Source organism: Haliotis rubra, unplaced genomic scaffold (genome assembly GCF_003918875.1).
Source record: "Haliotis rubra isolate DU_JTF1 unplaced genomic scaffold, ASM391887v1 Scf1300, whole genome shotgun sequence".
Classification (NCBI taxonomy): Eukaryota; Metazoa; Mollusca; class Gastropoda; order Lepetellida; family Haliotidae; genus Haliotis; species Haliotis rubra.
The window spans coordinates 141,807-160,819 of NW_025765227.1; the positions used below are offsets into that span (position 1 = coordinate 141,807).

The 19,013-nt window shown below is 40.4% G+C and overlaps 3 protein-coding genes across 3 annotated transcripts in view; 2 read left to right on the top strand and 1 right to left on the bottom strand.

Moving 5' to 3' along the window:
• Positions 1-1,689: 1,689 nt before the first annotated feature.
• Positions 1,690-3,002, top strand: LOC124267325 (cell wall protein DAN4-like; the record flags this gene model as incomplete). The annotated part of the gene is made up of 1 exon (XM_046702244.1): positions 1,690-3,002. A coding segment is annotated over exon 1 (933 nt), but the record flags the coding sequence as incomplete, so codon positions are not given.
• A 112-nt stretch (positions 3,003-3,114) lies between these two features.
• On the top strand, positions 3,115-4,433 carry LOC124267321 (cell wall protein DAN4-like). The gene has a single exon (XM_046702241.1). It carries the CDS (start codon positions 3,119-3,121, stop codon positions 3,917-3,919), a length of 801 nt encoding a protein of 266 aa, XP_046558197.1. The 5' UTR covers positions 3,115-3,118; the 3' UTR covers positions 3,920-4,433.
• Positions 4,434-15,828: 11,395 nt separating this feature from the next.
• The window catches only part of LOC124267326 (protocadherin-like wing polarity protein stan), a 37,331-nt gene continuing 34,146 nt past the window's right edge, over positions 15,829-19,013 (bottom strand). The window contains exons 15-17 of the mRNA XM_046702245.1: positions 18,486-18,704; positions 16,495-16,808; positions 15,829-15,983 (exon numbers count right to left, since the gene is read on the bottom strand). Coding sequence (XP_046558201.1) covers positions 16,773-16,808; positions 18,486-18,704 — 255 coding nt within the window. The 3' untranslated portion in view covers positions 15,829-15,983; positions 16,495-16,772. The remainder of the gene's footprint in view (positions 15,984-16,494; positions 16,809-18,485; positions 18,705-19,013) is intronic.

Genomic DNA, 19,013 nt, shown 5'->3' on the forward strand with positions numbered 1-19,013 from the left:
TTACAGTAGAGCTGGTTAGCGTTACTGCAGTTCAGTGTGTTACAGTATAGCTGGTTAGCGTTACTACAGTTCAGTGTGTTACAGTAGAGCTGGTTAGCGTTATTACAGTTCAGTGTGTTACAGTAGAGCTGGTTAGCGTTACTACAGTTCAGTGTGTTACAGTATAGCTGGTTAGCGTTACTACAGTTCAGTGTGTTACAGTATAGCTGGTTAGCGTTACTACAATTCAGTGTGTTACAGTAGAGCTGGTTAGCGTTACTACAGTTCAGTGTGTTACAGTATAGCTGGTTAGCGTTACTACAGTTCAGTGTGTTACAGTAGAGCTGGTTAGTGTTATTACAGTTCAGTGTGTTACAGTAGAGCTGGTTAGTGTTATTACAGTTCAGTTTGTTACAGTAGAGCTGGTTAGCGTTACTACAGTTCAGTGTGTTACAGTAGAGCTGGTTAGCGTTACTACAGCTCAGTGTGTTACAGTAGAGCTGGTTAGCGTTAATACAGTTCAGTGTGTTACAGTAGAGCTGGTTAGTGTTATTACAGTTCAGTTTGTTACAGTAGAGAAAGCAGTCAATTGTTTCTACGACTGAACGGTGTTCCCGTGAATGTGTTCCCACCTTCATGTATGCACCAGTTGTCACCAATTCAATCCATGCTGTCTCATCAGTATCGTTTCTTCTATGCCCTTCAATAAAACCACACTGTTACCCCTTGAAAGTGACTTAAGACCACATTGAAGTTAATGTTTTGCAATGGCAGAGCCAAGATAAACCGTCGGAGAAATGACAGCATACACGTCGCAGGTCGCCTCTCATTGATAATTGTCGAGCCTTATGGAAAGCATACCCTCCATTCGCATGTTTTTATGCAAATTAAACACTCCCGTAATCTCTCATACACACTTCTGTGTAGAAATCCTTCGACGTTCAATATTCGATGCTCCCACGAACCATGATGGAAATCTGGAGAGTACACAATACCAAGACTGCTCAGACTGTACACATAGGTCATGGTGAATATGGCAGAAAGTACTCTCATCACCTCAAGATGATTAAAGAGTCACAATACCATCGCGGTACGATTTGTAGAGGGTCACAATACCATCATGGTCACACACTTTCACAACATCGAGATATATACTATATACCAGTACATAAAACAGATTTCACTTTGTAGATTGGATCGCTGTGCCAGTGGTGGTACGATCTCGATGCAGAACGCTAACGCTACCGATACGATCTCACTGAGGCCTTGACATTATCGCTAGAACTACATCGCATTATACTGGTATGTTCTTATGGGAAGTATTGTATGTGGGTGTTTTTTACATTCGTGTATGCAAACAGAAACATTTGATCTATGCTGGAACAAATAGTAGTATTCTAAAAAGTTTTATCGCGCTCTGATGGTCATAAATGCATGTTAATACATTTCCATGTTTGGCTCCATAAATCAATGTCAACAAATCAATGCCAATCCCTTCTTTGATCCGTTGGAAACTGGTTTTGTCGAAAACAAGGTATGGTGCGTAGACAGAGACTTTCCACTTATATCATGTGATACGTGGTTAGGGAAATCAAAGGCACCAATTGCTCTCCCAGCCTTTATTGAATTTCTGCACTACCGTGAAACGTCAGACATGTTCGTTCAATCGACTTGATCCAGTGTTTATGCTATATACATGCTGGGTTCATGGGCAGTTGGATGGTACACGGTGTGTGTGGTACAGACTGTCTTGTGAAATGTCTATTCCTGTTTCATTCAGGAGGTAACTTTTTCGCCAAATGTGAGGTGTTTCAAAGGAATATAGCTGTACCAGTACCACGACGACGTGACTTGTGGGATATATTCAATATTTCAGTTCTGTGAAAGTTGTTGAATTGGGACTGCTTGGCATCTCAACCACAACGAGAAAACAGTGCAGGTCAAAAACACATCTGTGCCAGAAGTAAACGTGGTTGATCCCCTGGATCCATCAAGCATTTGTGTGTGTGATGAAGAGTAAGCTCTATTAAGTTGCTGATACAGAAAAAGGATCAGATACTGTTCTTAGGTTCCCTCAGCTGACCCCCATAATGGATTACTTCTTACATCTGACTTTGCTTCTTGGGAGTGCGTCAGGACAGATTGTGATTGACATCAGCAAGGGGAAGACGTTGTCTGGTGATGTCCAGGCGTCACCAATCGCCATCAGTCCGATGCACTGTGCCACGTTGTGTCTGGTCGAGCCGCTGTGCCAGGCTTTTACAACAAAGTGTGATTGGAGATTCGGCTTTGATGTTGGATGTCACCTGTTTACCACCACAGATGGACAGACTACAGCACCTGGATCCTGCCTAGGAATGTTCAGCAACAGACCCAGTACGACATTTCCTGTTACAACTACATCAACGACCTCTGTCACCACAGCACCCGGAACAACGATCACTACATTTACTATAACCACAACTACCACACCTACAACCACCACAACCACAGCACCAGCATCTACAACAGCTGCAACTACAACTACAAGCACAACACCAACAACCACAAGTGAAACTACCACCATCACGCCTCCAACTTCAACCACAGCACCTATAACAACAACCACTACACAAACAAGTCTCACAACACGTACAACTACCACCACAACACCTGCAACAACGATCACACGTACAACTACAACACCTGCCACTTCTTCCACAACACCTGCCACTACAACCACGACACCTTCTACAACGACCACAACACCTGCAACAACAACCACTACCCAAACAACAACATCAATGCCTACAACCACAACACCTTTATCCACAACACCTGCAACAACAACCACCCAAACTACAGCACCAATGACTACAACTACATCACCTACATCCACAACTGCCACTACAACTACAACACCATCTTCAACGACCACAAGACCTGCAACAACAACCACCCAAACTACTACACCAATGACTACAACTACAACACCTTTATCCACAACTGCCACTACAACCACAACACCAATTCTACAACGACCACATCCACAACACCTGCAAACTAACCACCCAAACCACACACCTGCACAACGATCACACGTACAACTGACTACAACTACCACATCACCTACATCAACAACACCCAAACTACAACATCAATGACTACAACTACAACACCTACATCTTCAACTACCACAACACCATCTTCAACTACCACAACACCTGCAACAACGATCACACGTACAACTACAACACCTGCCACTACAACCACAATACCCGTTACTACGACCACAACACCTGCAACAACCACCCAAACTACAACATCAATGACTACAACTACAACTCCTACATCCACAACAACTGCCACTACAACTACAACACCATCTTCAACTACCACAACACCTGCAACAACAACCACCCAAACTACAACACCAATGACTACAACTACAACTCCTACATCCACAACTGCCCCTACAACTACAACACCTTTATCCACAACAACTGCCACTACAACCACAACACCTTCTGCAACGACCACAACACCTGCAACAACAACCACCCAAACTACAATATCATTGACTACTACTACAACACCTACATCCACAACAACTGTCACTACAACTACAACACCTTCTTCAACGACCACAACACCTGCAACAACGATCACACGTACAACTACAACACCTGCCACTACAACCACAACACCTGTTACTACGACCACCACACTTGCAACTACAACTACAACACGTAAACCTACTGTCACAGTCACGACCACAACGACAACTACAATTACAAAACCTACTGCAATCACAACAACAACAACCACAAGCTCAAAACCTGAAACTACAACCACGACTAGGACAACCATTACAAGATCAACATCTGCAAGTACTACAGTTCTGGTGGAATCATTCCTGTCGCCGCCAGAGTCTTTCAATACTGATGAACAGCCACGATGAAGTCGATCAAATTTGCACCACACCAAACGGTCACAATCTGTAATCATTCAGTTCCAAACGCAATGCTACCGCTGATGGTGCACAGGACAAAGCCAAATTAGTTCCACCAGGCCTTGAAATATGTATAATAGTGCTTACTGTGTGTGTGCAACTGTATCAGCGGTGTACCCATGCCATGGATGAGACAGATTTTCTGGAAACTGTGTATTAGAAGTTGTGTGTGGATCAACATCCCTGAACAGCGTGAGGAAGAACATGCCATTGCACATCTTTGTATTTCCGTGCCTAGGATCTCACCCTGTGCATGCTACTCAGCAATTTAACCTCTCACTTCTGTGTAAGCACATAAATCTAAAGTGTGCAAGTTTGTTCCCTCTTGACGTGTTCCGTACTATGCTCTTACATCGTTGTGCCTTAGCTATATGTATCTCACCCCAAATGTGTAGATATAGACCACTGAGTGTGTAAGATCTATACATGTTCTTAAAACATTGTTTTCACATGTAATTACAGATAAAACCCTTGTTATCTGTGTCCTCTGCATTCACTTTCCATTGCTATACGTGTAAATGTGTATGCCGCACTGAAATGCTCAATGATATGAATTCATTTCAACTCATCACTTTATTTAATCATTCTAAAAAATATCAACAAGAAGTTCCACATCACGATTCATTTCACGGAAAAAATACAAATTTCGTTTAAATACTTGCATCAACATGTTCCATAAATATATATAACAATTCCACATAGCCTAAATTTATCACACAATAAGAATGTACATGTCCAACTCAATTCAACAAGGATATCAACAATATTTGACAATCTGAGTATGTCATAAAATAATAACCAAATGTTATTGCTCATCGAGAAAATAATGTAAAATGCATTGTCCCATTCACTTATCCGATTTGCATCAATACATCTGGTAACCAGCCTCTAGCACTTGGGTTTAAGTACAACTTAACCTATGGAATGAGGACGACACACAATGCATGAGATTATCCCGTAAAGAGGAACTGTGTGGCACCATTGGAATATCTCGTTTTCAGCTCCAGTGGGTCTTTAATACTGACTACGCACTTGCCTACTGTTTTTATGTACGGTGTGGCGGATGTCCTAAACAAGCGCCACCATTTTTGTCATGCACACGTCTCATCATTCTTCATTAAGTTCCCTGTCGCCGCTTCTTAAAACGTGAGTGAGTGAGTTTGGTTTTACGCCGCTTTTGGCAATATTCCAGCAACATCTCGATGGGGGACACCAGCAATAGGCTTCACACATTGTACCCATGTGGGGAATCGAGCTCGGGTCTTTGGCGTGACGAGCGAACGCTTTAACCACTAGGCTACTCAACGCCCCTCATAAGAAGTTCCAAAACATTCGAGCTTATTCTATGTTATAAGAAAGTTAACTGGTAGCGATTGCTAGTGGCAGCAGGGTGATTGAAACCCGAGGAAAGGGTGGGGCGCTGCTGGCGACAAGACGTGGTTAGAGTTATCTGCCCCTGGCTGCTGTAAAAAACATGGCCGCCTTGGTCGCTCGAGAAGTTTAGTGAAGGTCGGCTGCACCTATATAAGAGCTAGGCCATAAATTACATCTTTTGTATATATGTCTATACTCTAGATTCAAGAAAATTGAAGACACGCAGCAGTTACAACATTTTGGTGCATTTGTGAGTGCCTTGTCATCATTAAATAATACTTTCGGGATTTATTTGATCCACTGTCCTTTTTTTCACTCATAATTCTTTTATCTCATTGTCCTTTACGGACATTTTAGTTCTATACCAACCTATTTCTGGGTTAATCTTGGCGATGCAATTTAGAAATCACGCTGTAATTAACAGCTGTCAGAAATAATATTTGATCACCTAATGTTTTCCGTTTTTGACGTAGATATTTTCTCCCGCGTGCTGCATAACATTCGCCAATATTACCATGTAAGATCACCTAGAACAGAATCAAAGTGTTCTAACTCACATTTGGCTTCCGTTTTATTGTGCCTGAGACTAACCATTTATGTACCTAGAATAATACTACTGACTACATCAACAATTACTGGATAGTACATGTCTGAGTGACGCATGGAACGTATTGATATAAACACATATATACATTTTACACAACAAATTGATCGGTAGGCAGCATCCAAGAGAAGGTATGTAGGATATATAACTAACACTCTTCAGTGTTCACGGTTACAATGTAGCGTCAATGCTATGTATTCTGTCTCTGGTCCTTGACATATCTGACTGATGCAGTCCAAGTACTGCCCGATTCAGCTACACATACTTGAACAACGACGACATCACCAAGCCGCCCAATGGCTAAGCACCATATCACACAAACTCATTCGTTGTAACGTCAATGACTATCAACGATTGTCATATTTTCATAAACTTCTGACATATCGTGTAACATGCAATTAATCTAAATTTGTGCGAAAGCAGTACGAAAAGAAAACAACTATATACAATCATCTCCCTTAGATGAAATGCCATCACTTCATCAACATTTCAAGTCCATATTGGGACTGGATACGTGTCCATAGTGTTAAGTAGATGTTATGACGACACGTGCTATCGGGCAATTTGGATGGTTGAATTAGATCCGCATTCATAGGGAAATGAATTCATGGGTTAAATGATTAAATATCAGCAGCATGGAAGAGACAGAAGAGAAATCTTCAACAGTTAAAATGGGCAGAGAAACGAAATTACAAAAGTCGAAAAAGGGTTATTGTAAATAACTAAGGTCAATGTCTTGTGTCTGACGTAGTCATGACTCTTCCTCACCCACTGTAATATTAGTGAGGAAAACAGTAATGTGTATACAGTAACTAGATAGCAGACTGTAGGACGACATACATTTTCTAATGTCATATACCATTTTCAACTCATTACAAATATGAATAAACACTCTGTTGTATAAAAGGAACAGGTGAAAATCTGTATAGATACAAACAAACAGGAAACAAAATCGCCATGCCATGGTGAGCATTCTTTCATGAGGATGAATGCTACTTTCTATCAAACCACCGCTTACAGTGCCAAGCTGCCTCTCATAAGTTACTTGAGTATGCGTCATTACGTAATAAGCATTTATCGGTCAGACTGTCTACTTATATGCATGTGTAGTCCATGGTAATGGACAAATATCGTGTTATTATCACCCGTGAGGTATTGACCATGAAGAATTGCCGTGCTTGTCATTTAGAAGGTTACAATTCCAGACATGATGTTGTCCAGTAAATCTTATAGATAACATCTACAGTCTCGAACGTTGTAACTAGTGTTTGACAGGTAAGGGCAATAGGCATCCAGACTATGTTTGACAGATAAGGGCAAGAGGCATCCAGACTATGTTTGACAGATAAGAGCAAGAGGCATCCAGACTATGTTTGACAGGTAAGGGCAGGCGGCATCTAGACTAGATGATTGACTGTTATAGGCAAATAACACCTAGACTAGATGTTTAAATCTCAATGTTTAATAATTTTCCCTCTAGCAGTTCAACAAGGCAAATGTCAATATTGACAACTTTTAAAGATAACACCTTCTATCATTTCGTCTCGTCAGTTCGACGTCACAATGGTACACGAATCTGTGTCTACACAGAAAGCAGGTTGTTACCCATGAACATTTGTCAATATAATACTTCCCAACTACTTCTAAAATTCCACTAAAGTAGGCAAATATCCTTTTGTCTAGATGTCGGAATGTTGAAGGCCGTACGTGGATGTGTATGTGCCGCTGTCGTTGTCACTGACATTGTCTTCCATGAGAGCCTCCTTGTCCTTCCGTCTCGTTTGCACCGTATCTGCATGGTGTCTGAGGACGTCGTCCAAGGCGGGGTTCATGTCATGAACGGTCATGTAGCCGTCGTATTCGTCTATCCTCATCATCACCTCCTGCTCGTCTACAGTCGCCACATTAGCTGGCTCGCCGTTGTCCACCACGTTGTTGTCCAGGCTGTCGCTGTCACTGAAACGTCCATGAGTGGAAATGATGTTGATGGTATATATTCAGATGACCTAACTCTATTGGTAGTGCGTGTACAATTACGCGTGATGTTAGGTGGTGACACCATATGGAGATGACGGAAGTTAATGCATGATTAACTTCTCTATTATCATACTAGCGACGTTTCGGTATAGTTTCTTTTACCGTTTTCAAGCATATCATTTCATATGCTTGAAAACGGTATAAGAAGCTATACCGAAACGTCGCTACTGTGGAAATAAAGAAGTTGATTATCCTTAAGGTTTTGTCATCTATACCACCAAGTTCTTGAATGCCACACAAACAAACCACCCCGGGACTTCAAGAATGGGTTTTCCTAGTGACGGGTGCAGTTACCAACTACGGTCGATGAGGTACAACGTACTGTTATGTATTATGTCACATATAGAACATATATCAGGGACTTTATCTAACTCGTCCTCTCCTTGTGACTGCTTACAGAAACCTGATATCACATATCAAGCGTATGAACGTCATGTCTTATGAATATTAAAAACTGCATTGTAGTCTGATTTGTAAGAATGACCCATCATTCACAATGAAAGCTCTTACTATCACTCTGCCATTTCGTGGGGCTTTATTGTATTTTGTGTTTTTACCCCGGGTGCGTGTGCACACAACAGGCATACTTGCACGCACCTTCCTGTATATATTTTGTATATATATACAACATAATATTACAACAGGGTGACAGAAACATACATACACAGGGTCATACATTATACTGTTATGTGGTGATGTTGTCATTGTGTGGCAAGCGGATTGCATTCTTTCTGTTTACATTCAGTAGATGGCAGTGGTGAGCTACATGTAACTGTGTGCTATACTTAGACCGATAGTTCTGGAACGCACTACAAAGTACTGCAACAACATGGGCATATCCAGTCTAGTTGCTTCAGTCGTCACATCTCGCACTACAAGAAGACCAGCAGTCTTATGAAGATCACTTTCACCCTTGATGCTCACTGACAGCCTAGGCCTGTTTTGGAAGCTTGGCGAGTATTGCAGTGAAGAAATATTATCACCACCGTCCCAACTTGTTTTATAATCACTGTTTTTAAAATATATTGCCATCTGATTTGTACTGCCACTCAATTTTGTATTGCCATTGTGATTTGAATTGATTTGTAAACTTAGTAACTTTAAGGAGGTTGCATACAAAATATCAAAATGTCAAGAAATTGCTAAATTTGGTATCATTTTGTAGAAAAATGTGTCCCGAATCTAATTATGCATTAAAAATAGCATTTGTTTGAGAAGTGGCGCCCCCTTGTGGCACCGTCTGTAAAAAGTAATCTGTCAATAAAAGTTCTCTAAAAAGTAATTTGTTTACTTTTATTATTTCATATAAGATTTTTTATACAGATATTTCAGTATTGATATGAATTAAAGCAGGAAAATCAATTTTCAAGGCAGTATGTAGGATTTGACACACGAATTAACTTCTAAACAAACAGGAATTTAAAAACAAATATGGAATCATCAATGAAAAAAAAGATTTTTATGATAACAAGAGTTTTTCATCAAATGAATATTTATATAGTCAATTCACACTAGATTGATATTCCAAAAAAGGAAAATGTTACCAGAGGGCATCAACATTATCTCCAATTAAATTTGATCAGGGGGGATAACTCTTGCCCAGGTTTACCTCAGGATAAATGCTTGTATGGCCTTCCTTTGTATGGTGTTCAATAAGCAAAATGATTAGAAGCAAGTTAAAGGGAAATAACTGCGTAACATAAAACTAAAAGAAACGCGCTCCTACTGTCACATCCCGTCATACGGTGCGCACAAACAAAGGCATCCAACTTCTTAAAGAATACAGTTGTAAATTATGTCAAATGTCTTTGTTTGTTTGTTTGTTTGTTTTGGTGCAACCTACCTTTCTGGTTCATACAGAGGTTTATTCAGTCCTTCCTTCATGAACACAGGATTTGACCTGAGAGAAATAGAAAACAAAGATACATGCTTCCATTTAGTATTATGAAGCATTCCTGGCGTGATACGAACACATAGCTAAAACTCCATCTTAAATCTCCGAGTCAATAAATATTCTTAGTTGCACGACTATTGCCAGGTAGTATGGGATGGTACGGTCCGTCTAAATAATTCGGCCTCAGGAAATACGGATTCAAACGGGCAGTACATGTATACATCCCCATACTGTCTGGCAAATGGCTGTGTAACGAATTATTATCCTTCAGATTTTTTAAGTACCAAATTGAAGTAAATGACCTAATGTCGAACATTATAAATCGATATAAGAAGGTACACACCTCTTGTATACATAAAACATATGTTTTACAGGACTTTTTATATCTCAAAATATCAGGTTTGAGGATATATCTTCAGGTCTAATCCATTTCAACTTCATAGAGAGAAAATAGCATATTCTCCAAATAATTATTAATGAAAAGAACTTGTGATGATAATAGTAACATTCTTGAAGAAGGTTAAATTTCAATAGTGTCAAAGGAAACAAACTGCCAAGGTCGTCCATACCACCAGTGAAACTTCAGAGTACGAGTTCATATGGATTTGGTATTAACCAGTCAAAAGTCTCCTAATTTATCTAAAGAGTAATAAATAAAGTTCTGGCCATATGTAGTGTTAGAGACATGTCCACAATGGGTGTTGGCCACTCCACAAGACGTGGAGTTCAAAGTCACCTCTGTTGGAACAATAATGGGATTCCGGGTCAGACAAAGTACCAACCATGTGGTTCCTGCAGTAAATGTCGACCAAACATGGGTAATTACTCATTTGTTGAATTGGCTCGTGCGTGTCATAGTACCATGACGTCAGTCTGTCAATCACTTGACTGGAGCATCTGCGGCGATATTCTACAGTGGCTGAAATGTTGCTGTCTGTTGCGTACAACGTTATTCAATCGTTACTACGTCTGTTGCTCCCCTGGGTCCTATATTTCAGCATCTCAAGCAAGTGATATGGAGTTGCCGATTGTGTGCTCTGACGGTGCTGATAGTTGCTGTGAACAAGCTGTCATGGGCCAGCCTGACATGCTTCATATACCTGATTTACTCCCCATAGTATATGTTATAAGGACCATTGTGTCCTCCTCATGTAACATTGATGTTGACTCACGCGGTGTATAAGTTCGTCCCTGGAGGCGCAGCTTCCTTTTCTGTGTGATTTACACCTGTAGAACGATATATCAGTATAGAAACATCTTCCTCAGGTTGCAGTAAGAAATGTGCACCATAATCAAATACACGTTGGTGCTGTATTGTTTGGACATGTTAACATACAGTTAATAATAATTACGTTTTTTACATTTCACATGATACCAAATGGATCCACCTATGATTTCATAACCTTTCAGGACAAAAAAGGGGAGGGGTGCGCACCCCTGCACACGCACGCACGCACACACGCACGCACACACACACACACACACACACACACACTGGATCCGCCAAGACTGTATGCGAACTGTGGACATTGTACAATGTCATTTACATGTTTCCAACATGCGTTTTCCAGATATCTATAAACAGAATGGAGTTTTGTTACGTCTATTATCTATAAGCAACGGTAAAACAACAACTAGACAGTGTGGAGAATCCGTGTACAGCTTGATACTTACTGACTGCCGTGGTTTCAGCGCGAAGCCGTCGGATGTACCTGTGACACGTGACACATATCATTATCAAAATGAGTAATCTAAACGTGAAGATCTGTGACATCTTTGAAACGGAAGTCATGCTGTCACTAGTGGCACTGTTTTAACTCGAATGGGGAAAAGCGATATATAGATGATAAATCCCTGTTCTTCCATATCGTGATATCAAGACAGATATATCTTATTGGCCAACACCTGACCACTGCTTAAACCTCACTAAGTGACCGCACCGCCATGACTTCGTAATTAGCACACGCCAGTTCACTACACTGGATGAACACAGTCGTCAAACTACGACCCCCTAGTTACATAATCAGTTGAACACAACCCTGGGTTTTCAAAGTTGCCCCCCCATCCAAACACTGTGCATGCTTAGTGGTGATGTAGTAATCTTTGTCGATCAAATAAGGCAAGTATACTACATTTATTGCGTTGGAAGAAGACTGACGGAGCAGACGTCAGCTGACGGTGTACTCACTTTGCTCTGATGCAATACAGCGCTAAGGCCAGAGATATGGCTATGAGACCAAGGATAACAGCAACAAGAATCAGGGTCATTGTCAGCGTCCTTGTCAACGTGTCGTCTGTTGCTAGTTGATCCACAACAGGCTGTACAAAGGAAGAAAACAGAACTACTGTAGACAGTAGTAAAAGTGAAACTTATACACATTGATGCAATAGTTGATAATTTGGTGAGCATGGTCTACAGAAACATACAGTAAATGTAGGTGATAGACTGCCGTGGACATTAGGAAGTTCTTGGTAGTTTGGTGAGTATGTTCTGGAAGTGGAGATTTATCGAGAAACGAAATAATGGTTTAAGCTATAAAATATACAAGCGCCTGAATGTTTTTGTACCCCGTGTCATCAACGGTACGGTGCCTAGTGCATGTAATTTGATCTGTAACAATCGATGAAGATCGGAATACAGTTACACTGTCAGAAGCCTACATACTGTCCGTGATCTGAACTACAAGTTGCCAGGCTTCCATTTTTGTGACAGCCTCGGGGTCTGGGTGGGTTCGATCCCCTACCTTTCGTGCTGGTAATTAAGTGCCCAACTCTGTGAGTAGGGGCTCGCATCCCGGAGAGGACTCCACCTCCCCAAAGTACTAGATAAGTGCTATCCATATACAGCAAGTTACAATGAGGGTCTGTTGAATTTCACTCTTCATTTGACATAGATTTCCAATCACACACAGAATGAACACTCCGATTTACCCGTGACTCCATGACCTTGTACTGTTGAAACAGCTCTGCCACACCAACAGTGAAATCAAATGCCCTGAAATATGCAGTGCATGATTTCATGAAAGTCATGTTGTTTGACCGGTGTACCACAAGTTAGTAACGATGTTACTCAGATCCAACAGTTACACAAACGTGCTGACGCATCAATCATTTTAAAGGATTAAAAATACACAGATCGAAAAGCTTGTAAATGTGGAGAAAGAGGATTGAAACACATATTATATGCATTGATCGTCCAGAGTGGATTACACACGACAGTGGGTTTCAACACTTAAAGGCACTATATCACACCACACTTCTCTAAAAGTAAGTAATGCATTTCTCACAATAAAACTAACTATCAGGGAAGCTACCAAATAATTTATAAAAAATAACATTAGGTATTTAGATTACAATATTAAATTAAAATGCTCGAATGAATTTATGCAACGTTGCATTATATCGACTCTCGCGTCCTCTACCGACCGAATATTTTTTCAAGGGAACCCCATAGAGTTATGTCCCTTGGAGCGCTCTTTACGAATATCCTAGTACGCACAACTTGTGATTGAAACCAGTTCGGCAAACACCGATAACTCCGCGTGCGACAGTGTTCGATGTACGGAGCAATTATTTACATTCCATATATGGCAAGTGTTCTCTGTTTGGAAGCTGTTCGCCTCGGAGTTTCAATTATCGATTTCAGGCAGGTCGTAAGGGATATAGGCCAAAATATTGTCGAAAATGTGTGACATTGTGCTTTGAACAATGTTAATTATTCCATAAAGAGAACATCCTAACATTCAAAAGAATGAATTAAAGCTGACTCACCTCCACAGCTCCGTCGCTGGAACAATTTCCTTCGTACTGTCGTTCCTCATAGCGTGGACAAACATGTCGGTCCTGTAAAGTGAAGGACAGAAACGTATAAATTCATCATTATCCATTATATTTGTATATCCTTTCAGGTCAATGCATATTTGCTTTGACAGTAAATCAATAAAACGCTCATGCAATCATATGAGTTGCTGAGGATAGGAAATCCTTGCAGGAACACTGTTATATGTGGAGTTGGTACTTACTTCGTTTCATCTGTGGTTTTATCAGCAGCCTCGTGCGTTGCTATCTTGTCTACAACGACTTCGAACTTCAACAGATTCTCCAGCTTACTGTAAATGACGATGAATTAGTTATTACATGCCACAAAACCAAATGTAACAATGATACAAAATTAAACTAAACTTTGAAGAAACATGCCACATGTAATACAATAAGTGTAACCCCGTTTACGAAACAACTTCTCGGGGCATACAATAAGTAACAGACCATTTTGTATTCACCGTTGTTAATACCACTTGTGAACGGTTTATAACAGTGGCCCATACCATGAATATGATCAGGTATACCTTATGAATTCAGATTTGATCCCCTGGACCTCTTCTGGCAGTGAGTTGAATATTATTTTCACCCTCTGGACGTTGCTGATGATATACACCTGTAATGATAATTGTCAGGTGGTTTTAAGCAAGACTTGACTAAGGGTATACTGGGAGTTTTATTCAAGTTTTATTGACGCCACTTGGTTTCCCTACTATGTGGAATTATTTTATGTAACATCATCATTCTAACAGTTATAACACGCTATATTTGGGATGACATTTTCTCAGTAAAGTACAGACTCTAGTCCTTGTCTTGGGTTGTGTACCATCTGGGATTCGAACCCACAAACTCAGAATCAGGCACCTAATCACCAGTACACAAAGTCAACCGTCTAACCCACTCAGCCACCGGGTTTTCCACAAAATTGGTAGTAGGACAACTGGTAGTCTGGACCACGGTTTTTGTGTACCCCTCTGATCTATAACTGTAAATTGGCACGGCTCTCACGGCCGAAAGCTATGGACACACATGCCATTTAGAAAGTGTAATCCCAAATATAACGTGTTACATTTGACCACTTTCTAAATGGCATGTGTGTTCATCTCGCAGTTAACAGTTACTGCAATTACACCGACACAATACGTTGTTAATACTTTCGTCACCATGTATATCCGTAATATCATTCGTACATGCTCGAAGTTTAAGAAACATTTCCTTTCGCTAAAGTTACCTTTAGCCTAGGAATACTTCACCTGACTGAATCTCCCCATGTATTCTATAGTGATACATTTCTTGCATAAATGTTTGTTTACATAATCTTTCAAACATCGGGTAAACATTAAGTGCCGAGATACCGTTTATGACTGGGTTTGTTTTTGTTTGTTTCCAACTGGCTAGATTATGTGTACCCCTCTGACAAGGGTAAATTGGCACGACTCCTATGGACGAAGCTATGAATATCCGATGCCTCTTAGAAAGTGTTCAATTGTAACATACGTACTATTTGGAATTACACTTTCTCAATAAAGTACAAATTCCAGGACATGTTTTGGTTCCACTTTGTGTGGGGGCTGTGTTGACTAGATAGGTTTGATTACTGACAGTGTGTTGGCGATTAGTGCCAAACTTTGAGAGGGTGGGTTCGAATCCCGTATGTGGCACAACTAAACACACTAGAATTTGTACTTCACTGAGAAAGTGGCATCCCAGATATAACATGTTTGACCACTTTCTAAAAGGCATTGTATATTCATGTTTGTATTTCCTGCGTGTAAACGATCGATCATATCTACCTCGTGTTATTTAAACACTAGTCACTAAAAACACAACGATTAGAAATTCATCAACAAAGAGTGTGTGAGAATGTTTATATACCTTCCATCTGTAACTTGGGACACCAGAACTTGGCTTCACAAATTCTACCCATGTAAACATTCGATCCCGGGTCCATGTTACCCAAACACTACCCAACTCGTTTTTCAACAAATATGTCTCTCTACCTAACTCAAACCACCAGCTGTTAAATGTTTGTTGTATAAACCAGATAATGTTACCGTAAGTGTGGCATTAGCGGTGTGGTCGGTGCCATTCTCATAGGCTTGTATTGCAATTTCCACATGGCCCAACATGGACGACGAAAACAGCGTTTTAGTGACTACTGTGCCGTTGATGTCGACTGCGAACGGCTCTGGGGTGTTCAGGTCGTCAATTCCATGAATGTTTTGGCTGAGGACCCGGAAATAGGCTATTGCGTTGGAGCCTATATCTTTGTCTGAGACGTCAGTCTGTGAAGAGACATTTACAGAAATATGTAACTGTATGCTGATTATACGAGTCTGAAGAATCAAAACGTCACTCAAAGCCTCGATTTCCTGCCGAAAAAGAATAGTCAGAACAGTTATATACAGAAACGGCCAAACCTCACTCAGCGTTGTCACCCTACGAATATTGTAACTCACGTCATTTCTCACTGCCGTGCGACTTCAGTAATGCAAAAGAAGCTTTGTGAAACAGGGATCTGGCTGATTCCCCATATACAGATAGGAGGGCGCTGATAAATCAGTGTATTTTCTGTTTGTTTGCAATATTCCAGTTTTATGACGGCGGTCTATAAATAATTGAGTCTTGACCAGACAACCAGTGCTCAAAATCGGTTAAGGTGACACGTGTCAACCCAGTCCCATTAGTCGCCTCTTATGATAAGAATGGATTGCTGAACACCCATTCTAACCCGGATCTTCACGGGTCTAATCATTGCGTGTAAAGGTGATTGAGTGGTGTTAGAAGTCTACTGACCTTAAGATCATACACCAACTCCTCTACGTTGACGTCATACAGAATGCCTGTAGAAAGCTGTCCGTCATCCGCGAACACTGGTGGGTTGTCATTGATGTCCTCAACGACCACCAGGACGTGGAGAAGAGAATTGTCACTTTTGTTGTAAGATGGATTGAAGGGATCTTGCGGTGACCCATTCAGGGAACAATCCTTGGATACCTTGATAAGCAGGTTTATTAAGTCCTTTGTTTCTCTGTCCAACTTCTGATCGAGACATAGCTGCCCAGTTGTCTTGTTCAGAGAGAAATATCTGGTTTCATTTTGATCACCACCTGGAGAACAACTGTACAATTACTTTTGTGTTCAGATATGATTATACGTCAATTATGTTAATAAATCATTTATTACTACAACATATATTAAAACCGTAAGCGTAATCAAAGTTTTACGATTATAGATCTTGTTAATACAAACAGACAACGATGAGATCAGAACCATCTTCGTTATGTGAGGGATGAAGCATGGCCTAATTAGGTTACACAAATGATACCTTCTCACAACTGGAGCATGCTCACAGGTCTAACAGAGTGAGTGAGTGAGTTGGGTTTTACGACGCTTTTAGCAATATTTCAGCAATATCACGGCGGGGAACACCAGAAATGGGCTTCACACATTGTGCACATGTGGGGAATCGAACCCGGGTCTTCGACGTGACAAGCAGGTCTAACAGAACTTTTCCTCAAATTCTAAGATAACAAATCTATGATTATGTAACCCGCACGAATAAGTAAATATTGTCAAGAGACAACATTTACATTTCTATCGACCAATACAACCTGCAAATGGTAGCGGGTTATGACTACAATAATTCTAGTGCGGATGATTTTACGTCTGTAAATAGCAATATTCCTATGGGCATTATTAATTAAGAACATTAAACGCATGGAATTAACCTCTTTTTGTCAGAACTAGCATTTCACGTACATACACTAGACGCCAAAAGAAACGTTACCCTCCTACCTTTATGAATTACTGAAAAACTATCAACGATATTTTAGAAGGCTTTAGTTTACAAGAAAGCTTAACAACACAGCTTTATGCAAATCACGAAAAGAAATTCTCAAATGCATTCATATTTGGGTGAAATGCATCTTTTTCAGAAGGGTTAAATTGTCCTATATTCGTCCACGCCGAAATAAACCAATAATAGTGATTTCGATGTCCAAAAGAAAGGCTGAAATAAGATTCTTTTTTGGGACAATGATAAACCTTTTAAAGTCACCATTTTTGAACTATTAAAACAAGAAACAACTGTTGTAGAGTGTGTTTAAAATTGTAAAATAATCATTGCTATGATTTCAGTCTTTTAAAACATTTTCTGCTGATTTGCATTAGTGAAAACAAGTAAAATGTGTCTTTGATATTGTGAAAAAATGTTTAGGTGCTTGCAAAGTAACATTTTTCCATTTCCATTTCCATTTTACACATTGCAATACCAATCGCCAAAACGCAGCAATATTCAAACAGAATTTACATCCATTTCACATGCAGAATGATTCTATAGGATATAAAGAGAGCCTAGAAGACATGATCTGATACACAAGTACGAGAAATATGCCACGATTAATAGCTGAATCGAGAGAAAGAACCATTGGGATGGTGCAGATGGGGTCGACATACAATGTTGTTGCCAACGCCCACGGATGCCACCGTATCATGGTTGTATGACTTATTCAGGGCTTCAGACAGACTGGGATCACCGTAGACAGACCAAGAAGTGGACGTCAACGCATCACAACGCCAGCTGAAGATAGGTACCTCCGTCAACGTTTCTTTTTCGCGTTTAGTGTATTTGCACAGATCAAAACACAAAACCCTGTCATTAACAATATATAGGTAGTCAGTTAATACTGTAGAATAATTCCATCTCTATACCAAACAATGTACGCATGTGTGTGTGCGTGCATGCGTGTGTGTGCGTGTGTGTGTGTGTGTTGAGCGTTACTTACTCCGTATGGTATAACATTTTCTCGTGTTGTTCTCCCCTTCATCTTTGTCCTCTGCCAGGACAAATTACCAAAACACCCGGTCCTTTCTTCTGGTATTGTGATGTCTTTCTGTCTCATGGGGAAATACGGATCATTGTCATCGATGTCCAGTAGTCTCACCATCATCGGCAGTGTCGTCTTCAGCGATGGCACTCCCTGGTCTTGTGCTGACACATCGATCTACACATAAACAAACAGGAATCAAAAGCAATTCTTATTCAACTTAGTATGTAACACGAGTTCTGATTGGTCAATGCTATAAATTTCCGACCGTATAATCAGCATATACGGTCGCAATTTGAAAACCGATTCACCAAAACCTTTGAATGTATTCCTACACAATTGGGGTAACGCTGTTTATCAGGGCATTGTTATTTGCAGAAGTCCTTGGCCAATTAACTCCCCTATCCAGCTAAAATGGGTGGAATGTGTGTTAAAAAAAGACAAAACAGTATCATAAATTTAATTTTAAGTTCAAACAACTTACTC

Bases quoted from the DNA above. Each gene is read 5' to 3' on its own strand.
- LOC124267321 (XM_046702241.1), top strand. From the start codon at position 3,119: ATGACTACAACTACAACACCTACATCTTCAACTACCACAACACCATCT.